Here is a 27,332-nt window from a genome sequence, read left to right on the forward strand (position 1 = left end):
ATAATAAATGTAGTTTGGATATTTGAAAAGTTGAATCTTTAATAAACGAGCTGTAAATGTTAGATTTACACTTCATCCTCGACCTTCAAAGAATCTTTTGGACAATTATCATCTCCAAATCCACCAATTTTAACCTGAAACCTTGACAATTTCTTCCCACCTCCCTCCCAACCCCAGAGATGCTGCTTGACCCACTGAGTTCCTCTAGCACGTTGTTTGTTGCTCCAGATTCCAGCATCGGTCATCTATTGCGCCAATTTAAGGAAGTTCGGCTTGTCATCAAACACAATTCTACTGGGGTATTGTTAAAAGTATCCTGGCTGTTTGTATCATGGATTAGTAGAGCAGATAGAACACACAGGAACGTAAGAAGCTGTAGGTTCGGCCCCAATATATCATCAGCACATCCCTCCCAACCATTGAGTGGATCTACGTGATGACTGCCTCAAAAAGGCAACATCAATCACAAATGATTCCCACCATCTTAGCCATACCATCTTCTTGCATCTACCAATGGGCAATAGATACAGAAACCTGAAGTCCATCAGTTTCAAAAACATCTACTTCCCTTCAACCATTCAGTTCTTGAACCAATGTACACCACCCTAATCACTACCTCAGGAAAGCCACACTATGACCACTTTGACACAGCATTACAATAGATCTCTGCTCATTCTCATTGTGTTTTTCTCTTGTGTAGTTTCATATGATCTATGTTTGATTTATGTCTTCCTTATGAATGTTGTGTATCAGATGCTATGAGCTTGTGATTCTACTGCAAGTTTTATTTATTTAGACATAGGCCCTCCCAGTCTTCCAAGCTGCACTGCCTAGCACCCCCTGACAACCTCGATTTAATCCTAACCTAATCACAGGACAACTTACGATGACCAGTTAACCTACCTGATACGCCTTTGGACTGTGGGAGGACAGGGGAAGACCCAGAGAAAACACACGCATTCCACGGGAAGGATGTACAGAGACCCCTTACCGAGGATAGCAGAATTGAATGGCTGAAGGGAAGATGCCCCAAACTGTAAATGCATTGCACCATCCGCTATGCCACCTTGGCACCTGTACCTGTCAGATATGAACTTTCACACATGACAATAGACTTGACTTTGGACTTCCACCTTGTGTCTGCTTCTCAGCTGTTGAACTGGGTTGTAATAAGGTTGGTTTGAACGTGGACGCCGATTTCAGACCTGCAGAGAGCTGCTCCACAGGTGGTAAGATGCCTAACTCAACTGCCCCCTCAGGTCGTTGTAAGCACCCATCTGCAAAATATAATCCTCCTCAGCTACTCCAACAGTATCACTCAAACCTGTGAGCTCTTCCACCCAGATGAACAAAGGCAGTGGGAGCACCATTTCCTCCAGGTTCCCCTTCATGTCACATAACACAGAGGAATCGGCCCCGGTGTCCTGTCAATACTCATCTCCTATTTAACAGCAATAAGTAGGAGATTGTTGTATTCCTGTTTGACGGGATCTTCTGATGTGTCAAATTCTTTCTGTGCTTCTAGCCAGTCAGCGGATTACGTAAAAGCACTTTGTTAGCAGTAGAATATTTTGGGATGTCCAGTCAGCTTGGATGGTGTTGTCTGAAAGAAGGCCAATACCTGATATTCCTGATTTAGGGTTTTCAGTTCGTTCAGCTCTGTCGAGTTGTCCAGAGGGTTAACAACACACCTGCAAAGCAACCTGTGGAGAAACAAAACGTAGATTCCGATCAAATATGCGGGATACTGGGAAAATATTCCACTTCCGGAGAACTACCACTTCACTCAATGAATAGGCCTGGCTCTCGTATCCTTTAACGTCCATGAGTGGTAACTTGCACTCCCATCTCAATGCAGAAGGGAGTAATTCAGCCCAATAGGTCCATGCTAGCTCACATCAGAGCAACCTCATCTCCACTATTCTTACTTGTTTGGAGCTCTGCAACATTTTCCTTTCTCACGCGCCCATGAACCTCCTTTGGTTTCTCTCTTTACTTACTAAAAGGGTAATTCGCAGTGGCCAACTGATTTCCCAGTGCATCGTTGAGCCATAGATTAAACACAACAAGGAAACAGGCCATTTGTCTCCTCACGTTCACTCCAACTAGTGGACACCCACCTATATTAATCCCACCTTCCTGCACTTGGCCTTCAAAGCCTAGATGATTCAAGTGTTCACCTACACACACCTTAAATGCTGCCAGTGACTCTGTTTCCACCACCCTCATGACAGTGTATGCCACATACTCACCACTCTGCGTGGAAAAGTTCCACATTAGATCCCCTCCAAAATCTCTTACCACTTCCCTAAATCTAAGTCCTCTGGAAATGGGAAGGGATTTCTGCGGTCTACCCTATCTATAACCCTCATGTGTTTATGTATCACAATCATGTCCCCTCTAAACATCCTCTGCTCCAGGGAAACCAGACCCAAACACCACAGTCTCTCCTCACAACTGAAGTTTACTTATTGAGGTATAGTGTGGAGTAGGCCCTTCCGGCCCCTGGAGCCGTATCGCCCAGAAATCCTCAGATTCAATCCTAGCCCAATCACAGGACAATTTACAATGATCAATTAACCTACCAACCAGTAGGTCTTTGGATTGTGGGAGGAAACCCGAGCACCCGGAGGAAACCCATGGGGAGAACTCTTTCCTGGCAGCGGTGGGAATTGAACCCGAGTCATCTCTACTGTAAAGCGTTGTGCTAACCACTACGTTACTGTGACACCCACCTTTGACAACATGCTGGTGACCTCTTCTGCACTCTCATTCTTCCCATAGTGTAGTGACCAGAACTTCACCCAGTACTCTAGTTGAGGTCCGACCAATGTTTTATCAAGTTGGAGCATAACCCCCCCCCACCCCCCGTTCTTGTGTTCAATGAATACAAAAGCCATCCCAGTGTCAATAAGATCAAGGAAATGATTGTAGACTTCAGGAGGGGGAAACCAGAGGTCTTTGAGCCAGTACTCACTAGAGGATCAGAGGTGGAGAGGGTCAGTAACTATAAATTCCTGGGTGTCTCTATCTCAGAGGACCTGTCCTGGACCCATCATATAAATATAATTGTGAGGAAAGCAATGCAGTGCCTCTCCTTCCTCAGGAGTCTATGGAGATATCATCAGAAACCTTGGCAAACTTCTATAGAAGTGTGGTGGAGAGTGTGCTGACTGCCTGCATTAGCGCCTGGTATGGGAACAGCAATGCCTTTGAGTGGAAAATCCTACATAAGGTATGGATTTGGCCCAGTACATCACAGGTAAAACCCTCCCAACCACAGAGCATATCGACATGAAATGTTGCTGTAGAAAAGCAGCGTCCATCATCAAAGATCCTCACCACCCAGGCCATGCTCTTTTCTCACTGCTGCCCTCAGGTAGAAGGTACAGGTGCCTCAGGACTCGCACCACCAGGATCAGGAACAGTTACTACCCCTCAACCATCAGGGTTTTGAACCAAAGAGGATAACCACACACTTCCTATTTCTGATGTTTTCACAACTCACTTTATGGACTTCTTATCTGGTTATTTCATGCTCAAGTTACTTATTATTATTTATCTGCACAGCTTGTTGTTTATTGATCCTACTTACAGTTACCTTTCTACGGATTTGCTAAGTATCCCCGCAGGAAAAAGAATCTCGGGGCTGTTTGTGGTGAGATGTATGTACTTGATAAAAAATTTTCCTTTGAGCTTTGAAGCCAGTATCCCATATATCTTCTTAATGACATTAACTACCTGGAGCACTCATGGTCACAGGGAGAATGTGCAAATTCCACACAGACAGCACCAGAGGCCTTGATCTTGGAGCTGAGGCAGAAGGTCCACTAGCTGTATCACTTTGGTCTTTGGTTAACATAGTGGCTTTACATAAACAATATGTCCATTGTTCTCTGGGAGAGTTAAAAAAAAGAATTCCCTATCAAACAGTAAGTGGGCGAAGACACTTAGCTTCTCTCTCACTTATCTCCTACCATTACGATTTCTGAAAAAGCACATTTGTCAGACATACAAAGATACAATTTTGTACAATGCATTTAAATTGAATACAAACTTTAAGAGGAACAGTGGACATTTCAGCCGTCTGTCAGTAAAAAGCTCCCGTAATGGAACAATGTTGAGAACTGTCACCAAGTTCACAAAGGCTCTTGGGACCTGCAAACAAAACAAAATACGATATTGGATTAATCTGGTATTTGCTAGCTAGTTAATTGTAAACACGTAAGAGAAATTGCTCCTGGCTTGAGTGTGATCAGGGAATGCAAACTGTCTTGGGAAGTTCTTGGTACGTTTCATTCTGTCTGCAGAGTGAGCAAGTATTCTGTTTGTACTGTATGGGAGAATGCACTTTATTCTGATGCCCAAGATACAGGGATAGGAGGAAGTAATTAGTTCTAGTCTATTAAGTGGCACGTGAATACAGCTGACTGGCACATTCCAAGGTGTGACAGCAAGTGCTGAGTGATGCACTCTCCACAGAATTCTCCACAATAGCCTCCAAAATGCCTCACAGCAACAATAAGTGGTGTGATGCATTGTAAGAGAAAGCATTGGACGGAGAGTGTAACGAACATAGAGAAAGATATGTGCTGATTGTGTTTGCAGTATATATCGTAAATAAAGTATATTTTTGAAATTTAATTGAACAGTGGGATTCATGTCTTTGAAATAGTTCAATGTTCCTTAATACCTCTAACAAAACAAAAGCATCAATTTCGGCATTTAAAATTAACGTTAACCTAAATTAACATTTGGTTCATGTCTGGTGTACATTCTACTAAACCTTTGTGTCGGCTGCACATACTGGCTTCAAATCGACTGCATATTTTGTGAGGTCATTCTAGTTCTAAACAGGTGTACATACTGTTGAAATATTTGGATTCTGGACAGCTGTCCATTCTGCTAAAATATACCAGGGTGTGCGGAAGGCAAATTCTGTTCAAATGTTCAGTTTTGGGTGGGATCTATATCAAAACATAGGACACACCAGGCTGCACATCCCAGGCATCCACCACTCTCTGAATAAAAAAAACTTATCCCTCACATCCCCATTGAACCTACCCCCTCTCATGTTTAATGCAGGCCCTCGTGTACCAGGCATTTTTACCCTGGGAAAAAGATACTCCGTATCTACTCTATCTATGCTCCTCATAATCTTATGAAGCTCTATCAGATCTGCTCGGCCTCCACTGCTCCAGGAAAGACAACCCAAGCCTCTCATGATAGCACATGCCTTCTAAACCAGCTGGCATCCTGGTAAAACTCTTCTGCACCCTCTCCAAAGACTCAACATCCTTCCTATAGTGGATTGACCAGAACTGTACGCAATACTCCAGATGTGGCCGAACCAGAATTCCATGAAGTTGCAACATAACCTCTTGACTTTTGAACTCAGTGCCTTGACTAATAAAATCAAGCATTCACTAAGCCTTCTTAACCACCCTATCGACATGTGTAGCCACTTTCAAGGAGCTATGAACTTGGACTCCAAGATCTCTCTCCTTTCATTTGCCCTACCAAGACACCACACCACACATTTATTGGGTTAAACTCCATCTGCCACTTCTCTGTCCATATTTGCATTTGCCAGTCTTCTACAGTATCCACACCTCCACCAATCTTGGTATCATCTGCAAACACACCAATCTACATTTTCATACAGGTCATTTATATACATCACAACCAGCAGTGGTCCCATCACACATCCCTGCAGAACACCACTAATCACAGACCTCTAGCTCAAATAAGTCCCCTTGACCAATATTCTCTGTCTTCTATGTGCAAGCCAGTTCTGAATCCAAGCAGCCGATTTCCTGCAATCACCCATGCATCCTAATCTTTCAGTCTGGGTTGGGTTTTATGATTATAAACATGCTGACCCCAGTCCAATAGCAGGTTTTGCAGATGAATCAAAAAACATCTTTTGCATATTAAACAGAAAGGCGAGATACCCTTACCTCACTGTGAAGTGTATCCAGTACTTCCTGTATGTTCTTGATAAAGTTATCTGGAGAAAATTTGGTCTACATTTTGAAAAATGAAAGGATAATTATTAATCATAATTATCACAGCTTTTAGTACCATTGTAAAATATGGTATCAAAGTACATCATCCAATAATTCTAAAGTACAGTGAGTGTTGTTTGGAAACTTACAGAGGTGCTAGAAAGTTTGTGAACCCTTTAGAATTTTCTCTATTTCTGCATAACTATGACCTAAAATGTATCAGAACTTCACGAAAATCCTAAATCTAGATAAAGAGAACCCAATTAAATACATAACTCAAGAACATTATACTTGTTCATTTACTTATTGAGAAAAAGTGATCCAATATTACATGTATTTGTTGGGAAAAAGTATGTGAACCTTTGCTTTCAGTAACGGGTGTGACCCTCTTGTACATCAATAACTTCAACCAAACGTTTCCGGTGACTGTTGATCGGTTTTGCACATTGGCTTGGAGGAATTTTAGGACATTCCTCCTTACAAAACTGCTTCAACTCTGGGACATTGGCAGGCTTCCTTGCATGAACTGCTTGCTTCAGGTCCTTTCACAATATTTCTATGGGATTAAGTTCAGGACTTCAACTCGGCCACAAATTTTCTTCATTTTAAACCATTCTATTGTTGATTTACTCTTGTCTTTCGGATCATTGTCTTGTTGCATTATCCAACTTCTTTCAGCTCCAGGTGCCCAACGACCCTAGCTTTCTCCTGCAAAACGTCTTGATGCCATTTTGAATTCCTTGTTCCCTCAATGATTGCAAGCTGTCCAGGCCCAGAGGTAGCAAAGCAGCCCCAAACCATGACACTCTTTCCACCCCACCCAACCAAGGATAGGGTTCCGCGTGTTCTCATCTACCACCCTACCAGCCTCCGTGTCCAGCTGTAACTTCCACCACCTCCAATGGGATCCCACCACCAAGCACGTTTTTTCCCTCACCACACTTTCTGCTTTCCGCAGGGATTGCTCCCTACATAACTCCCTTGTCCATTCATCCCTCCTGGCACTTAACTTTGCAAGCAGAACAAGTTCTACACCTGCCCCTGCACTTCCTCCCTCACTACCTTTCAGTCCTTCTAGGTGAGATAACACTTCACGTGAGTCTGTTGGGGTCATCTACTGTGTCCGGTGCACCTGGTGTGGCCTCCACTTTATTGGTGAGAGCTGACATAGATTGGGAGATCACTTGGCCGAGCAACTATGCTCTGTCTGCCAGAAGAAGCGGGATCTCCCAGTGGCCACCCATTTTAATTCCGCTTCCCATTCCAACGTGTCAATTCATGGCCTCCTCTACTCTCACGATGAGGCTCCACTCAGGTTGGAGCAGCAACACCTTATATTCCACTGGGTAGTCTCCAACCTGATGGAATGAAATTTGATTTCTTGAACCTTTGGAAATGGACCCCTCTTCACCACTCCCCATTCCCTTTTCCCTCTCTCACCTTATCTCCTTGCCTGCCCATCACCTTCCTCCGCTGCTCCTCCCACTTTTCTTTCTTCCATGGCCTTCTGTCCTCTCCGATTAGATTCCCCCTTCTCCAGCCCTGTAGCACGTTCACCAATCAACTTCCCAGCTCTTTACTTCGCCCTCCCGGTTTCACCTATCACCTTGTGTTTCTCCATCCCCTCCCTCACCTTCTAACTCTGACTCTTCATCTTTATTTCTCCAGTCCTGCTGAAGGGTCTCGGCCTGAAACATTGACTGCACTCTTTTCCGTAGGTGCTGCTGGTCTGCTGAGTTCCTCCCGTATTTTGTGTGTGATGCTTCTTCCACCATGCTTCACAATTGGGATGAGGTTTTGGTGCTGGTGAGCACCTTGGAGCCTTTTCGCTCCGAACATAGCAATGTGCATTTCTTCTAAAAACTTTTGTCTCGTCTTTCCACAGTGCATTGTCCCAGAAGCATTGCAGAACATCTAGATGGTCTTTTGCAAACCTGAGACATGCAGCAATGTTTTTTTTTTGGAGAGCAGTGTTTTCTTCCGTGGTGTCCCTCCATAAACACCATTCTTGTTCGGTGTTTTTTCTTATAGTGGACACAGGAACAGAGATTTTAGCAAGTTCTAGAGAGTTCTGCAGGGATTTTGCTGTTACACTTGGATTCTTTTCCACCTGTTTCAGCATTGCACATTGGGCTCTTTGTGTGATCTTTGCAGAAAGCCCACACCAAAGGAGAATGGCAACAGTACTGAATTTCCTCCATTTGTAGACAATTCCTCTTACTATGGACTGATGAACACTCGGCCCTTTAGAAATGCTTTTGAAGCCTTTTCCAGCTTCATTCATCTTTACAATTCCTCTGCTAAGGTCCTCTGAAAGTTGTTTTGATCGATGCATGGTGCACATAAAAAGATCTTTCTTGAGAAGAGTAGGCTCTATTAGTAACCGGACTTCGTGTGCCTTCTTTATGGGGCAGGGCACCTCTAAAACGCACATCTCCAATCTCATTTCATCGATTGGAACACTTGACTCCAAATAGCTTTTGTAGAAGGCATTACCCCAGAGGTTCACATGCTTTTCCCAACAGATACATGTAACATTGGATCATTTTTCTCAATAAATAAATGAAGAATTATAATATTTTTCATGTTATTTATTTAACTGGATTCTCTTTATCTAGTTTTAGGTCTTGCATGACGATCTGATCACATTTTAGGTCATATTTATGCAGAAATAGAGGAAATTCAACAGGGTTCACCGACTTCCTTGCACCAGTGCAGGTGATGTTCTATGCACAAGTTCATTGTAAACAAGAACAAAACTTGATAAACAGGAGCAGGAGAATGGTTGTATCTCCCTGAGCCAGCTCCTCTACTCATTTACTGACTGCAGCATCACTTTCCTGCACCAGAACATAAAAAATAGTTAATAAAATATAATTAAAAGTGCATGTAGTATGCAGCGAAGTAAACAGTAAACAGCTAGCTGCCCGAGTGGTGCCAGGGTATTCATTGGTCTCACTGCCTGAGGGAAGAAGCGGTTACCCAGTCTGACAGGACAGAATGGAGGGCTGAGGTTACGGCATCATCAGTAAACTAGAAAGGGCCTAATGCAGCTGGAGGGTGGGATTTTATATGACCCATTATCAGCCGCTCAAAGCATTTCATGACTGCAGAGGAGAGCGTCACTGGGCAGTAGTCATTTAGTCCAGTTACCATTGCTCTCTTGGGCACTGGAATGATGGTGTCTGCCTTGAAGCCTGCAGGACAGTGGGCTGTTTCAAAGAGATACTTAAGGTATCCGTGAAGACCTCTGTTAGCTGGACCGCACAGCACCTGACCAGGTATGTTGTCTGGCTCCTCAGCTCTGTGTGGGTTTACCCTGGCTAGGATCCTCCTCAACTCGGCTGCTTCCAGAGTAAGTGCCTGTTCCTCAGGAAGAGAGGGGGCTTTCTTCAGTGTCACATCATTTATTGTGTCAAATCGTGCACAAAAGTCATTCAACCCATCAGGAAGGGAGGTGTTGTCACTGGCGCACTTGGTGGACTTGTAATCAGTAATGGTTTGTATGCCTTCAAAGTTCAAAATCCAAAGTAAATTTGTTATCAAAGTACCTGTGTGTCACCATATACAGCCCTGAGATTCATACACAGCAAATACAAGAAACGCATGAAAGACTGCACCTGATAGGATGGACAAAACAACCAACGTGCAAAAGACTGTGCAAATATAAAATAAAATAATAATAAATAAGCGATAGATATCAAGAACATCAGATGAAGAGTCCGTGAAAGTCATGTCATAGGTTGTGGAAACAGTTCAGTGATGGGGCAAGTGAAGTTGAGTGAAGTTACATCCTTTGGTTCAACAGCCCTGATGGCTGACGGGTAATAACTTCCTGAAACTGGTGGTGTGGGTCCCGAGGCCCCTTTATCTTCTTCCTGATGGCAGCAACGAGAAGAGGACATGGCCTGGATGGTGAGGGTCCTTGAGGATGGATGCTGTTTCGTTTTGCGACAGCGCTCTGTGTAGGTGTGCTCAGCGGTGGTGCTGGCTTCACTTCTGATAGACTGGGCCACTACTTTTCATAGGCTTTTCCAATCAAGATCATTGATGTTTCCATACCAGGCCGTGATGCAACCAGTCAATATACTCTTGATTACACATCCATAGAAGTTTGTCAAAGTTCTAGATGTCATGCCAAATCTTTGCGAACTTCTAAGGAAGTAGAGGCACTGCTGTGCCTTCTTCATAACTGCGCTTAAATGCTGGACCCAGGACAGAGCCTCTGAAATTATGACACCGAGGAATATAAAGTTGCTGACCCTTTCCACCTCCGATCTCCGGATGAGGACCTGCTCGTAGCCCTCCAGTTTCCTTTACCTGAAGTCAGCTCCTTTGTCTTGTTGACATAGAGTGAGATGCTGTTTTGGCACCACTCAGCCAGATTTTCAGTCACTTTCCTAAATACTGACTTATCAATACCTTTAATTCGGCCAATGACAGTGGTGTCAAAAGCAAACTTAAGTGTGGCATTGGAGCTGTGCTTAGCCTCCCAGTCATATGCATAAAGTGAGTAGAGCAGAGGGCTAAGCACAGAGCTTGTGGTGCATCTATGCCGCTTGAGTTTGCAGAGGAGATGATTTTGCCAATCCAAACTGACTGAGGTCTGCGAGTAAGAAAGTTGAGCATCCAGTTGAACAAGAAAGTATTGAGGCCAAGGTCTTGAAGGTTATTGATTAGTTTTGAGAGGATGATAGTATTGAATGCCGAGCTATAGTCGATGAGGAACATCCTGATGTATACATTTTTGCTGTCTGAACATTCCGGGGTTGAGTGAAGAGCCAATGAAATGGCATCTGCTGTTGACCTGTTGTGATGGTGGGCAAATTGGAGCAGACCCAAGCGGCTTCTCAGGCAGGAGTTGATATGCTGCATCACTGACCTCTCAAAGCACTTCATCACAGTGGATATAAGTGCTACTGGACGATAGTCATTGAAGCCAAAAGAAGGAGAGGATTCCAAGCCATACTGAAATGCTGGTGAATAAAACTCTCTCTGCCCAGCATCTTGTTAGCAAATGTACAGTTGTTGGAAAACAAATAGAGGACCTAAAGGCAAGATTGATCAGAAAGAAATGAGGAATTGCTGTGTTCTGTGTTTCACAGAGACATGGCTCACCCTGGAAATGGTGAATACGTTGGTAAGACCTGACTCTTTGTGGTGCTTGGACACAGCAGCCTTATTGGACTCTTGTTCCCCTGACCTGGAACATCTAATGATTAAGTGCCGACCATTCTACTCACCAAGACAGTTCTCCTCCATGATCCTGACTGTAGTTTACAAATCACCAAAGACTAATGTTAATTAGATATTCAAGATATTGAATGCTGCCATCAGCAAATAAGAAACAGCCTACCCTGATGCCTTTCAAATCATTTGTCGGGGTTTGTTTGATTAAATCCCTGCGTAATTAACATCAGCATGTAACTTGCAGCACCAGGATTCACCACACACTTGACCACTGCTAGACTACGATTAGGAGTGACTACTGGTCCATGTGTAGTCCACGTTTCCGGAAATCCGATCACTTGGCTGTCCTCCTGCCTGCAAACAGACAGAGACTAAAGAGCAAAGCTTCAGAGACAAGGAGAACAAAGCTGTGGTCGCAGGAGGCAGAGGAATAGGCATGGGATTGCTTCGATTTGGCGGACAGGGCCATGGTCAACGACTCCTCTCTGGATCTGAATGAATTCACCACAGTTGTCACGGACTTTATAAAAACAGTCGTAGAGGAGTGTGTCCCCACAAAATCATTCCGAGTCTTCTCCAACCAGAAGCCTTTGATGAGCTATGAGATCCACAACCTGCTGAGAACCAGATCAGTTGTAGTCAGATCTGGCCACCAAGAGGTCCAGGTACGATCGCCAGAGAGCCATCTCACATGTAAGGTGGTAACTCCAGACCGAACAAATTCCTGAAGGATGCTCGACAGCTGTGACAGGGCTTGAATGCTATCACATTCCACAAAGTGAAACCAAGAGACACAGGTGACAAAGAGCAAACACGAGGAAATCTGCAGTTGCTGGAAATTCAAACAACAACACACACAAAATGTTGGTGGAACACAGCAGGCTGGGCAGCATCTATAGGGAGAAGCGCTGTCGACGTTTTGGGCCGAGACCCTTCTTCAGGACAGAGGTGACAACATGGCTTCGCTCCCCGATGAGGTGAATGCCTCCTGTGCTCTCCTTGACCAACAAAGAATGGAGTAATCTTGACGAACTCCGACCGCCCCCGATGACCCTGTGAGTTCAGTTTCTGAAGCCAATGTGAGAGCGTCTTTCAGGAGGGTGAATGCACAGAAAGCATCTGGTCCAGATGGGGTACCTTGCCAGGTTCTAAAGACCTGTGCCAATCATCCGGCTGGAGTGTTTACTGATATCTCTAACCTCTTGCTTCGACTGTCGGAGCTATCACCTGCTTCAAGCAGACTTCAATTTTACCAGTGCCTAGGAGAACATGGTAATCTGCCTTGCTGTATACCCCATGTGTCCCTAGTGTCACAAAGGTATCTGTGAATTTTCAGTGCATGGCTTTGTGGTTGCATGGGAGGGCGTGGATCTTGCTGATGCTAGAGACATTCTGACACTGAACTGTAGGCAGTGTCCTGATCCCTAAGCAGTACAGGAGCCTCTGCTATGGTTTCTGACTTGCCCTGGTAGTATAGTGTTTGATACAGAATCCTGAAAGCACTTTGCTATGAAGCTGTCGCCGATCCTGCATATCCGTCAATATTAACGGGGTGATCATAATTAGCTACCTCCCTGAGTATGCTCCAGTCTGTGCTTTCAAAGCAATCTTACAGCACTGAGGCGGCACCTTCTGGACAGGTCCTGGTCTCCCTGTAAACTGATTTGACTCATTTAGCCAGTTGTCTATGCAGGGATTAACAAAACAGATTACGTGGTCTGAGTATCCAAGGTGAGAGCAGGCAGCAGCCTCGTAGGTTCCATAAACATTGGTATAGACCAGGTCTAATATATTCTCTCCTCTGATTGCAAAGTTGACATGTTGGTAGAACTTTGGCAGGATTGGTTTAAATTTGGCATGGCACCAACACTAGATACCCTCAGTATGGATGGCTTCAAGGTCGCAGACAGCGACATAGAGCTTCTGCTCAACAGGGGGTGGGGGAGAAGAGAGAGTGGGGTCATTAATTATGCTGGCTACTTTACCAAGGCAGCAAAAAAAGTATAGAAAAAGTCCAAAGGTAAGGCAGAATTTTTCCCCTCAAAAAATTGTGAAGTCTTTGGGACACTTCCTTGAAGATTAATGGAAGCAAAGTCTTTAAATGTTTTTAAGGCTGAAGAAGGCAGATACTTGATAACGAAGATGTTGAGAGGTCACCAGGGTTAGGTGGGAGTGACAGACAGATACCCTGCACTAAGGCAATCTCCTTGTCCCACCGAGTCCGTGCCATCCAGTAACCATTCTACAGTAACCCCGTTTATTCTCCCCACATTCCTCCCCAGTTTCTACACTCACCTACAGACCTGTGACATTAACAGTGACCAATTACCCTTCCAAACTGCACATCTTTGGGATGTGGAAGGCAACCTGAACACCTGGAGGAAACACAAGGAGAACATGCAAACTTCACACAGACATTGCCCGAGGTCAGGACTTCGGCCACGATGTCCTGTGCTGTATCGCTAACTAAAAATAAAAATAAATTGAAGGACGTTTCCACACTTTCCTAATAACATCACTTACAGTGTTCAAGCAATAGTCACAGAGATCATTCCCTCCGACAAACAGGGTAATCATCTTCCAATCTTCCTGAAAATTGATTTTCTGTTGAAACATAATCAGAGGGACATTATTAACAGTGCCCCACAGCCCAGGTGACAGCCCAACAGTTGTGGTTTGCGTCTCCTACTGTCCCAGCACCACGCTGGTCTCTGGAGCTTCTAGGTCCCACCCAGCACCTGGCTTTCTACCCATTCCGCCCATAGTCTGGTTGTGGATCCTATAACCAGCTCTGCTGATCTACTCTAGAATGACCAGGGATTAAAAGTCACAGTTATTAGGCACACATTAGAAAAATTAATCAGAAAAAATTGATGTTAATTTTCATTGTTTATTTTTAAGCTGCAAATGAGAATACTGGATCTAGGAAAGGTGATGAGATACAGCTGATCATTAGCTAATTGGGAGTCTTAGAGGATAGCCTATGACAGCAGTGATGATGCCCAACCAGAGATGGTACCCATCTATCCACTAAACCATTGGCATGCCTGTTCCTTACCATCTAATTACTGCATCTGTGACCCTCTGCAGAGCTTGACCATTATCTTACAAACTAGCCTGTGAATTTCCACTGTCAGACTCTTCCCATTACTGTCTCGAACTTCAGCAGTCCCTGGGTGATCTTGATAAAGCTGAAGTGATTCCAATTTTAAGAAGTCAGCTAAGAACAAACTTCCCCAAATCAGATGAGTTCTCCTGGTTATCGTTACTGACATGATCTACTTTCATGAATTAGTTTGAATTTATATTCACAAATTTCAATGAGAGTTTTTTAACAGAGCTCACAGAATAATTTGTTCAGGGTTTTGAATTGCTAGCTCAGGAATATTACTGCTCTGCTCTCTGATCTCTTTAATCTGCTGCCACCTATTAATGGATGGTGATTAATAGGCACAATCTGAGGAATATTAAAGATGAAGGAATTTATTACCGAATTATTTTTCATCAGCTGCACCAGTTTCCTGACCTGTTCCATCAACTCCCTAGGAAATGAGTAGGAATAAAAGACATGGTTAGGAAGCTCCAATTTAAACAGAACCTGTTGGGATTAAATACATTGGGAATTAGATTTTTAAAGCAGATTTCCTTCCTGATTCAATTTATTTCTTAGTACCAGCTTCACAAACAAGTGTGCTATCAGTGGAAAATAGCCACCAGCATTGTGCATATTGGTAAACTATTCCTCATCCAGCTTATGAGGGAGTGTCAGCAATCTCCATCACAGGAGATAAGTGGTCATAAGAATTTAATCACAGGAGATCAGTGTGGGGCCAGTGGAGATCGATCACCTTCCCAAGCTCATCCCCATCCATAGACCGTTGGCAATTTTCCCACCTCTCCCTTTGCTCTCCCAGTTCCTTCTGGACAGCAAACAATTATTAGCCAATCCCGAGACAAAGTGACGAGTGGAACTTCTCCAGGTTGTGCTTCAATGGACAGGGTAGTTCTCCCATCTTCTTGTCCAATATTCATTGCTCAGTCAACGTCACCAGAATGGTCTATCTGGGTCATTATTGCACTGCACATTGTGGCGGTTCCCTGTGTGTAAACCAGGTGTGTAAGGACCAAGCAGCCCATGTAGTAACTTGGGTGTGTAAAGATCAGACAGCCCCCGTAATAAGCTGGCGGTTTACAAACCAGACACAGTACGTAATAACCTGGGAGTGTAAGGCCCAGGTGCTCCATGTTTAAACACCTGCGTGTTTGAAAATAGGACACCCCATTTAATAACAAGACAATGACCTGACCACATAACCAGGTAAGAATCCAGAGGGAAAATATTTACCCAGAAACAGATCCTGCAACGGCCTGGTTCAAGAAAGACTGTGGGGTGTCTTGACGACCAGTACCAGTGGAATATCCAACCAAGGAAGGGTTAAACTCTCGGAGAATGTCTGAATAGGAAATCCAATTGAAAATTCAGTCAGTGGATTCTCAATACCGGCTAACCAAGAAGGTCAATAAAACATTGTCGCTAATATCAGCGCCTGACACAAGTATCACCAGTATGTTGGAAACTTAAAAGGAACTTGAGGGGCAACCTTTTGTTTATACAGAGGGTGTTACACTTGTGGAAAGAGATGCCAGAGGAAGTGGCTGAGGCAGATGCAGTAACAACTTTTTAAAGACAGTTGGGCAGGTACATGGACCAGAAAGCTTTAGAGGGATATGGCCCATATGCAGGCAAATGGAGTAGCTGAGATGGCTGGCATGGACCAGATGGGCCAAAGGGCTTGCTTCTGCACTGTATGGATCTGTGACTCTGTAAGGCCGTGTGACTCGGATGGTGTTGCCCTTGGCCACATGGCGGAGGAGTGCTGTCAGATTGAGCTGTAGATAAACCAATTATCAGAATGTTTATGGGGAAAAGGTGAAAGGTATCGTGCCCAGATTCAGGAGTTCCAAATGTTCTGATACTTGAATATTGCCACTTACGTTGAATGGATGAGGTCGTCAAAGGTTACAAGTTATCCTCCTTATATAGCAGCCTGGAGAGACCCCGGCTAGGGAAGAGTGAAGAGGTCTAACCACCTTACAAACTTCCTGTGGGATGGCAGCTACTCCTCAGAACCAGATAATGGGAAACTGTTCAGTTCACAGTGATAAAACCCCACAACCAAGGTCACCCCACAAGTCGCAACTGTCAGATTGCGGTGTGTAGACAAGCCTTGCATTCATGACAGCTCTGAGACTGGGTTCTGACCTATCACTGATGAGCTTACTGAAGTATATGAGAGAATGGGATGGGCCTGCACCCAGCATCCACCTGACAAAAGGTCCCTAACCAACCTGCCTCTGCTCTCGGACAATAAGGGCTCATGGGAAGACTCCTAACCTAATGTCTGCTTTGCACATTTTCATTCCACTGTATAATTTATGTCTAATTTATTTTCTGTATATTGTCTGTATCTACGTGCCTGAGCTGCTGCTGCAAGTACGTTTTTCATTGTACCTCACTCGTACTTGAGCTGATGATGACAATCTTGACCTGATACCTCCCACAGACACACCTCCCACTGTTCCAGGAGGGTGATGGTGGATAATGAAATTGTGTCGCGGAGTTCTCAGCTTGGCATTCTGCTCCCATTCCTGGACTTTAGCAGGCCCCTCCATTCAATGGAAACCTCAGGACAGGCTTAAAAGCCAGGAACTTCTAGGTCCCTTTATCTAGGAGCAGCAATGGTTCCTGGCACCAAGTAAATGAAAGCTGTTCTCCTACCTCCTTATAGCTGGCTCAATTAGGGAAAGGATGGAAAGGAGGGAAAGATCCCCCTTACCCCAGTGAAGCTTTATGGGCTGAGAGGTCCCAGTGAGATGTATCAGGATTACAGTAGATCAAAGGGCATGAGAGAGGAACTGGCTAAAGTTGATTGAAAGGGGACACTAGCAGGGATGATGGCTGAACAGCAGTGGTTGGAGTTTCTGGGAGTAATTCAGAAGACCTTGGATAGATTCATCCCAAAGAAGAAGTATTCTAAAGGGATGATGAGGCAACCATGGCTGACAAGGGAAGTCAAAGTCAGCATAAAAGCAAAAGAGAGGGTATATAATATAGCAAAAAAAAGGGAAATTAGAGGATTAGGAAGCTTTTTTAAAAAAAATAACAGAGGGCAACTAAAAAAGTCATAAAGGGAAAATAAGATAAAATATGGTAAGCTAGCCAATAATAACAAAGAGGATACCAATTATTTTTCAGATATATAAAGAGTTAAAGAGAGGTAAGAGTGGATAACAGACCACTGGAAATGACACTGTAGAGGTAGTAATGGGGGACAAAGAAATGACAGAGGAACTTAATAAGTATTTTGTTTCAGTCTTCAAGATGGAAAACACTCGCAGAATTCCAAAACTGCGCCTGACAAAAATGTCAGGGAGCAGAAGCCAGTCCAGTTGCTGTTACTAAGGAGAAGGGGCTTGGGAAACTGAAAGGTCTGAAAGTAGATAAATCACCTGGACCAGATGGACTACACCCCAGGTTCTGAATGAGGTAGCTTAAGAGATTGTGGAGGCATTAGTAGTGATCTTTCAAGAATCACTAGATTCTGAAATGATTCCAAAGGATTGGAAAATTGCAAATGCCACTCCACTCTTTAAGAAAGGAAGGATACGAAAGATAGAGGCCAGCCTAGGTATTATAGTTAGCTCCTTGCACTCAACGTCAGTAAGACCAAGGAATTGATTGTGAAATTTAGGAAGGGAAAGTCGAGGGAATGAACACTGGTCCTCATCAAGGGATCAGAAGTGGAAAAAGAGAGCAGTTTCAAGTTCCTGGGAGCCAACATATCTGAGGATCTACCCTGGCCCAACATATTAATGAAATTACAAAGACAGCGGCTATATTTCATTTGGACTTCTGGTTGAATTGGTATCACACCAAAGATTTTCACAAGTTTCTCCAGATGTACCGTGGAGAGCGTTCTAACTGATTGCATCCCAGCTTGGTATGGTGCAGCCACTGCACGGGATCGGAAAAAGCTGCAGGATGTTCTAAGCTCCATCACGAGCTCTGGACTCCCCAGCATCCAGGACATACCCTCTTCTCATTGCTACCATCAAGGAGGTGGTACAGGAGCCTGAAGACACATGCTCAATATTTCAGGAACAGTTTTTCTCCTCTGCCATCAGATTTCTGAATGGACAATGAACCTATGAACACTACCTCAGTGTTTTTTCCCTCCCTTTTTACACGACTTATTTAATTTAATTTTCTTTTTCTTTTTCTTTTTTATATATAATTCTTATTGTAATTTATATTGTAATAGTAATTTATTGTAAATGCTATTATAGTATTACACTGAATATGTTCATTGCAAATCATAATATTCTGTTGCAAAGGAGTGCTGCCACAAAATAATAAATTTCATGATATAGGCCAATGATTTTAAAGCTGATTCTGATCCTGATTCTATTCTGATTCAGTTAGCCTGACTTTAGTGGTTGGTAAGATGTTGGAGTCCATTATTAAAGACAATGTTTTGGGGTACTTGGAGATACATTACAAAACAGGCCACAATCAACATGGCTTCCTTAAGGGGATATCTTAGATTTTCAGAAGGCCTTTGACAAGGTGCCACACATGAGGCAGGTAAACAAGGTAAGAGCCCATGGTATTACAGGAAGGGTATTGACAGGAATAGAAGTCTGGCTGACTGGCAGGAGGCAAAGAGTAGGACTGAAGGAGCCTTGTCTAGTTGGCTACCGGTGACTGGTGGTGTTCCACAGTGGTCAGGGTTGGGACTGCTTCTTTTCACAATATATGTCAACGTTTTGGATGACAGAATCGATTGCTTTGTGGCCAAGGTTGCTGATGATAGGACTGGCAAGTAGCATTGAGGAAGCAGGGAGTCTACAGAAGGACTTGGACAGGTTAGGAGAGGAGGCAAAGAAGTAGCAGATGTGAAGGGGAGTGTATGGCAATGCAATCTGGTAGGAATAAAGGTATAGATTATTTTTTAAACAGGGAGCAAACTCAAAACTCAGAGGTGCAAAGGGACTTGGTTGTCCTCATACAGGATTTCCTGAAGGTTAATTTGTAGGTTGAGATAGTGGTAAGGAAGGCAAATGCATTGTTAGTATTAATTTCGAGAGGACTGGAATATAAAAACCAGGACATAATGCTGAGGCTTTATAAGGCATTGGTCAGACCACACTTGGAGTATCGTGAGCAGTTATGAGCCCCTTAGGATGTGCTGGCATTTGTGAAGGGCCAGAAGAGGTTCACAAGGTTGATCCTGTGAACAAAGGGTTAATCTATGAAGAGTGTTTGATTGCTCTGGGTCTGTATTAGTTGAAGTTTAAAAGAATGAGTGGGAGATCTCTGAAACCTATGGAATATTGAAAGGCCTCAATAGAGTGGATGTGGAGAGGATATTTCCCGGAATGGGGGAGTCTAGGCCTAGAGGGCACAGCCTCAGAAAAGGAAGATATCTCTTCACAACAACAATGAAGAGGAATCTCTTTAGCCAGAGGGTGGTGAATCTGTGGAATTCATTGCCATGGACAGTTGTGGAGACCAAGTCATTGGGTATATTTAATGCAGAATGGGGTTGGCTGGGATAATAAATCAATAAGGCTGGAATGACAAAGCAGCCTCAATGAGCTGAACGGCCTAATTCTGCTCCAATGTCTTAAGACCATAAGATATAGGAGCAGAAGTAGGCCATTCGGTCCATCGAGGGTCTTATGGTCCTATGGTATAACTATTGGTAAGTATCCTGGTTAATAAGGCCATAAATAAGTAAACTGGATAGAAAGTGCTTCACTTACTTGTCAGAGTGGTGACAGTTGTTATATTATTGTCTCCTCCGATACTGTGTAACAGAAAGGCAGAAGATGTTTCTCATTATTTCCAGATACAATAAAATTCAAGTCTTAGTGGAGGAAAATTGCTTGAATCCCTTGGACATTGGGGTAAAAAAAAAGTCACATGTTCTGCCTTCTTACTGGTTGCACATTGAGACCTACCAGTCTAGCAATGGGCCTTACTCCTTGCTCGTGAACGTAAGTATTTCCTTGCCATTATTTATATCCCTCCATGGCCCCAGGCCCTCTGTTTCTCCACAATCATCTGAGATCCCTTAAATTCCAGCACTGAAAGTTTTGTAAGACAGTACCATTGACAGTTGTGCCTGCAGCTGAACTGGTAAGTAGGGAGTTTCCTTCCTTACTGTTTCCTCTCTTCCTAATCATGTGGCATCTCAGTTGACAATAGTTCCAACCTCTGAGGTACAAAGTGGCAGGACTGAGTCCCATCAGGAGGCACGATCGGGGCAGACTGGCGGTGCGACCTTTCAGATGAGATCCTGAACCAAAGTTGGGCTAAAGGCAGGTAAATTATACTAGCTTGGATAGATGTCTTGCTGACATGGATGAATTGTGCTAAAGGGTATTCCTCCCTGCAATGAATCTATGACTCCCTTAAATGCACATGGGAGATCCTGTGATACTACACTGAAGAAGAATGGAAGATTTCTCTAAAGTTCCCTGGCCCATATCTTTGGTCATCCAACTGCACCAAAGTGAGTATCTGGCAATGATCACAGAGTTGATTAGATCTTGCTGTGCAGTTTTTCCACTACATTAGACATAACGCACTGGCTGCTCAGAGGCCTGTGGAGTCGTGGGAAGTGGAAAGGTACAAGAGAAACCAGAGGGACCCTTGCCCTAATGCTAATTGTTTGGCTTTGGTGTGTCTCTTGTGAACTGTTTTGGGTGGGTTTAAGAGTAATTGACAGTGGTGGGACAAACACACCTGAAGCTCCAATAAACAAAAAATTCAGTTTGGAGATTCCGAATAAGACTCAGGGACCTGGCTTCAGATCGGCAGCGTGATTCATGCGATTTAGTAGTGAATGAATGGCAACAGTGTGGCACCAAGATCCACAATAAAATCAGGCTGACATCACCCAACAACTCCAGTGACCTGGATTCAATGCTGGCCTTCAGTGGTGTTTGGGCGGAGATTGCAGGGGGCATTGATTTTGTCTCCAGTTCCCTCCACACCCCAAGCAGGTACTGGCTGGGAGGTTACTTGGGCCTTTCAAATCACCCCAAGGATAGGAGATTCTGGAATTTGGGAGCGGAGCTGATGAGTATGTGAGAGAGCATTATGTGAGGGATGATGGGAATGCACTGAGAGTTGGCAAAGACTCAAATGCCCTTCTCCTGTGTTGTAAGAAAATATAAGAATAGTGGGGTCTTAATTACAAAGCTAAACTGAAAAAGGGTCAGCAAAACAGTTACTCGCCTCCATGAAAGACCTCGGAACTGGGTGAGAACTCCAATTAGGTCATTGGGCTTTGCTCCAGCCCCATTACCTGCCTGGAGTATGAGACAGAAGGTATTAGTTAATCATAAACAGAACTGGATTGAGTTGTACAATAGACGGCACTGTGTGAACTTACTGTGATAGAATCTCCGAGGGCAGCGATCACCTTTATATCTGCTGGTCTGAGCTCATGGACTGGTGGAGGAAGGAAAAGAATTGGACATGAGTAACTGTTAAACCACAATACTTAGAACAACTGCGACATAGTAATCGAGCCACACAGGCCACCAAATATCATATCTAATTGAAACTCAGATATGGAAACATGAAATATAACACAGAGCACGTTAGGAAGCATCTGTGGAGAGGGAAACGCAGTTAATGTTTTGGGTCAATGATGCTTCAACGCTTCTGAAGAATGGACATCAACCTGAAATGCTGGTTTTCAAAGTTAAAAGAAAACTTATTATCAGAGTACATATATGACACAACATACAACCCTGAGATTTATTCTCTTGCGGCCATACTCAATAATCCATAATAGATTAATAACCATAATAGAATCAATGAAGGATCACACCTAGTCGGGCATTCAGCCAGCGTGCAGAAGTCAGCAAACTCTGCATTAGTATTTCTCTCTATCAATCTTGCCAAATGTTTCCAACACTTTTGTTTTTCCTACTAATGTTATTATGAAAGTTTTTCGAGAAGTAATGTCAATGGTAATGGTTTAAAAATGGCCATGCAAGTACATTGAAAATTAGGTCGGAAATGAAGTCATCACTGGCATTGGTTTGGTTTATTATTGTCATAAGTAGTGCAAAGCTTTTGCTTTGTCTACCATCCAGACAGATTATTCCATGCATAATTATTCTAAGGTGGTAAAAAGAAAACAATGAAGAAAAAAAATGTAGTTACAGAGAAAGTTCATTGCAGGGAGACAAATAAAGTGAAAGGGACCGACAAGATAGTCTGGGAGATCAAGAGTTTATCTTTTTGAAATAATTGAGGCCTGAGAGCTTCAGCAGACCATTGCCCATGCATGAGGCCGAGCAAATTTTCTGTCCAGCACTGTATTTCTAATCTAACTGGGTAGAGAGTTCCTTTAAAAACGTGCTTCAGCTTGTCCATTCCAGAAGCAGGCCCGGGCCTCTCAAAGTCCAACCCTACGTCCCCATCGTGAGAGGCGGAAACAGGTAAGGTCAGCCAACAGGCCTCTGGTGAAGCTGTATAGGCCAATCCCCTGCACAGTGGATACAATGGATTATAGAAACATCGATGAACTCCTCATACCATCGACTTTGGACGATGGAGATGAGAGGTCATCAATGGCCTATGCTTCACTGGAAGCGAAGGGTCCAAGAAGAAGAAGAAGCAGGTCTGATGAGTCAGTTGAAATAATGACACTGAAAAATCACACATATGATTTTATGAATGCTATCTGAGCTGCCATGGTTTCAAAGATTGCCTTGGATTAATTGATGACTAAGAAATTTGAATTACTGTGGAATGCTAACCAACAGAGAGCATACTTTACTCTCAATGAACAAAGAGCCAATTGAGGTCACGGCAGCATAGCAACCCTGTAACATAACGAGTAATTCAGAGACATTGACTAAAGATCTAAAATTATTTTCAAATCCCACCAGTGTTTAGAACTTAATTAATTAAGCATTCTTGAATGAAAACCTAGTTTCGATAGTGACACTTGCTCAACTCTAACCAGTCTGGTTCGCGCGTGTACTGGAGGGAAGGAAATCTGCTGTTCTTCCTGAGTGTGTCACCACAGGCAATGCCAGCATCTGCCATGGAAACCAGCTTCCCCTCCACCGACTCCATCTACATTTCTCACTGCCTCAGGAAAGCAGCCAGCGTTCTCAAGAGCCCCTCCCACCCAGGCCATTCTCTCTTCTCTGCCCCTTCCACTGGGCAGAAGACAGAGAAGCACCAGTACAGCTTCTATCCCACTGTCGTAAGACTCTTGAATGGACCTCATGTACAATAAAGATGAACTCTTGATTACTCAATCTACCTTGTATTTTATCTGCCTGCCTGCACTGCACTTTCTCTGTGACTAGATTCAAGACTACTTTCCATTTATTCTATCTCAATACACAGTCGGCTCTCCTTATCCGCGAGTTCCGCATGCGCAAATTCAACCAACTGCAAATCGCGAAAACCCGGAAGTGCTCTTCCAGCACTTGTTGTTCGAGCATGTACAGGCTTCTTTTTTCTTGTCATTATTCCCTAAACAATGCAGTATAACAACTATTTTACATAGCATTTACATTGTATTAGGTATTATAATCTAGAGTTGATTTGAAGTATACGGGAGGATGTGCATAGGTTACTGTGGATGGGGATCACAAAAACCGTAAGTTCTCTTACTAAGTAAGTCGGAACAGGTACATCCGTTATTATTTAGCGTCAGTTAGTCAAGCGGTTGTCTTAGTATATAGTATATATTTTACCTTTCTATGCATATAAAACACTTAAGAACATATGTTTCAGTGCCGGGCTCAGGAACGGAAATTCCCGAGTTCCATCCAGTGACAGACCGCTATCAAGTGTGCTCTCCATCTGTGCCTGGTTGATGTGGAGGATCATAAACCCAAAACACAATAATTAAACCACTGCGTTGCTTAGTAATAATTGTAGCTTTCATCAGGGCAGGGCCTTTCTCACTTTATCCTTTAAAATAGTTCCGATCGTTGACCGACTGTAGCCTAACGCTTTTTCAATGACCGATGGCGTTTCACCTCTTTCTGATCGCTTTATTATTTCCACTTTATTTTCGATCGTGATCATAATTATTTCTGTGAACAGAAACACTGCGGATTCAGAGCTCGCCGCTGGGTCCTAATGTCCACCGCATTGACACAGGTTGAATAAAGGACTTGAGCATCCGTGTTTTTTGGTATCTGCGAGGGGCCCCGGAACCAATCCCTTGAGGATAAGGAGGGCCGACTGTAGTTGTGCTTGGAATGATGTGTCTAGATTGCATGCAAAACAAAACTTTTCACTGTATCCCTGTGCATATGGTAATAATAAATCATTACCAATACTGTAATGCTTCAACCACACTAATCACATTTACCAGGGTGCAATGATATTTCATCGTTTAGACCATCGCAGTTCAAGAATATAGCTTGTCAACTCCTTGAGAACATTTTGGTTTAAGGATGAGATATTAACATCCAGGATGTGAATAAAGGCTCTACACATTGCTGAAAATCTGATAAATTAAAATTTGTGGAGTCATTAAGTACAGGAGGACACCCAGTCCATTAAGTCCTCACTGATTCCATGTAGAGCAATCACATCCTCATCAATCACTCTTTCCTCAGAACCCTGTAAATTATTCTCCCAAGATAAAATTGGTTTATTATTGTCATGTGATGACACTTTGTTTTGTATTGCATCCATATGGTTCAGTCCAGCACATGCACTGCCATAGTACAAGGAAAAACAATTAACAGAATGCAGAATACAGTGTTACAGTTACAGGGAGCCAACAGTGCAAGGCCTCAATGAGTTAGACTGTGAGACCATCTTATTACACTAAAGAACCATTCTGTATTCTTATAACAGCAGGAGAGAAGCTGCCCGTGAGCTTACCGCTACATACTTTAAGACTTTTTATCTTCTACCCAAAGGCAGGGGGAAGAGAGAAAATGTCTGGGGTGTGTGAGATCTTTAATTATATTGGCTGATTTACCCGGGCAGCAAGAAGTGTAGACAGCGTCCATGGAAGGGTGGCTGGTTTCCTTGATGTGTTGAACTGTGTTCATAACCCTCTGCAGTATCTTATGGCCTTGGGCAGTTGCCGTACAAGCCGTGATTCATTCGGCTAGGATGCTTTCCATAATGCATTGATAACAACTGGTGAGGTTAAAAGAGGTTATCCCAACTTTCTTTACCCTCCTGAGAAAGTAAAGGCATTGCTGAGTGTTCTTGGCCATGGTGCCTGCATGGTTGGACCAGGACAGATTATTGGCGATGTTCACTCCTGGAAAGTAAAGCTGTCAATATTCTCGAGCTTAGCACCATTGATGCAAAAGCGGAGTGTGCACCACCCTCCTTCTTCAAGCTAGTTATCAGTTGTTTTGTATTGCTGATATTGAGGGAAAGTCTGTTGTCATGGTACCATGTCATTCAGCTCTCTACCTCCTTCCTGTACTCTGTCTCATCATTATTTGAGATACGGCACACTTTGTGGTATCATCTGCAAACTTGTAGATGGAATTTGAGCAGAGGCTGGCCACACCGTTATGCGTTTATAAGAGGTATAGTAGGGGATTGAGGATTCCACCTGATTAAGCTCCATTGTTGAGAACAATCATGGTGGAAGTATAGATCAAGTTTATCTAATTTGAATGTCACAGACCTGGACTTCAGTAGGGAGTAGATCTCATGGTTCATCTATGGCTTCCAGTTTGGAAACATCCAGATAGACCTCTTTGCTACATAGTCCTCTGCACTCTTGCTGATAAAGTCTGTGATAGTGGGGACATACTCATCTTGGCTGGCTGCTGAGTCTTTGAATGAGAACCAGTCTACCTACTCAAAGTAGTCACGTAAAGTCGATCTATTTCCTCAGACCAGCACAGTAGTTCCATTCTGGAAAGGGCTACAAGGCTTTTAAAACAGAAGCCTCATGCCATCTTAAAAGTTTCTTCCCCCGGCAGTAAATGTGATCAAACATTCTAATTAGCCCTCCCTCCCCCTCCCCTTTGACCTATTATTCCTGTCACAGCACTGTAAACAATTGAAACCACTTTTTACAATGTGAAGTACATTGTAAATGCAGCCTGGTGTTTATAAACTTATGCATATATCATTCCACATCTTTACTTTAACCTCTAACTTTATTCTTTATATAATTCTTTACTCTTTACCATTATTGAATGTTGTTGTCTTGTTGCATGTCACACCCCGACCAACACACCACAAAGCTTGGTCTTGTACAACCTTCTGTAATGGATCCTCATTGATCTTCATGGATAAGCAAATAATCACTGGATTTTCTTAAGAGTCTGAAAATGTTTCACTTTCCTGTCACTGGAGGGAATCTGCTGGGAAAACCTGCTGGGATCACACAGATCCCAGCTGCTGGGATTGCCCTGCCTGTGGAAGAGGCACATGCCCTCTGGGGAACATCACTTGTCCCTATTGTATTGGAAAGGTGGAAGGAGGCATCAATCCTTCACAACTCTCAAGTTAAGGGTCACCAAATATGATTCATGGCTATCTGAGGTCAAAGTCGAGTTTATTGTCATATGCACAAGTATACATACGCACAGGTGCAATGAAAAACTCACTGCAGCGTCACAGGTGTGGATTGCCATATATAACAGCATTCACAAGATAATGTAAATTAAAAATAAAATATACACAATTTTACAAGAAAGAACACAATTATAAAGAAAAAAACAAAGTTCCTGTCATGAGTTAATCCAGTATCATGACTACATCTCCTGTAAACTACAGTATATTTCCTTCAGTCATTAAACTGCCCATTGCAGATATGCATCATCTTATGCCATCTCTTGGTAAACCAATAATTTTAAGGACAAGGCATTCTCAGGTCACAGACTTCCTAAATTAGAAGATGGCTATATGCAGGTTTGTCAGTAGCTCAGAATAAACTTAAAGCATAACTCACCAACTTTATCCAAAACATGCCAAGGAGTACATGGGCAGTGTTGTATCCTAGTGGTTAATGCAATGTTTTACAGTGCCTTCTGTAAGATCGGGCTCCAATTTATGCCACTATCGGTAAGGAGCTCATGTGTTCTCCTCGTGAC

General features: G+C 43.4%; 1 protein-coding gene across 1 annotated transcript in view; it reads right to left on the reverse strand.

Annotated features, from left to right (window-relative positions):
- Positions 1 to 27,332, reverse strand: part of plb1 (phospholipase B1) — a 181,686-nt gene that overhangs the window by 89,250 nt on the left and 65,104 nt on the right. The window contains exons 18-26 of the mRNA XM_073055347.1: positions 21,662 to 21,720; positions 21,505 to 21,578; positions 20,025 to 20,068; positions 15,544 to 15,652; positions 14,689 to 14,740; positions 13,722 to 13,802; positions 5,961 to 6,026; positions 4,058 to 4,158; positions 1,622 to 1,703 (exon numbers count right to left, since the gene is read on the reverse strand). Coding sequence (XP_072911448.1) covers positions 1,622 to 1,703; positions 4,058 to 4,158; positions 5,961 to 6,026; positions 13,722 to 13,802; positions 14,689 to 14,740; positions 15,544 to 15,652; positions 20,025 to 20,068; positions 21,505 to 21,578; positions 21,662 to 21,720 — 668 coding nt within the window. The remainder of the gene's footprint in view (positions 1 to 1,621; positions 1,704 to 4,057; positions 4,159 to 5,960; positions 6,027 to 13,721; positions 13,803 to 14,688; positions 14,741 to 15,543; positions 15,653 to 20,024; positions 20,069 to 21,504; positions 21,579 to 21,661; positions 21,721 to 27,332) is intronic.

Source organism: Hemitrygon akajei, chromosome 9, assembly GCF_048418815.1.
Source record: "Hemitrygon akajei chromosome 9, sHemAka1.3, whole genome shotgun sequence".
Classification (NCBI taxonomy): domain Eukaryota; kingdom Metazoa; phylum Chordata; class Chondrichthyes; order Myliobatiformes; family Dasyatidae; genus Hemitrygon; species Hemitrygon akajei.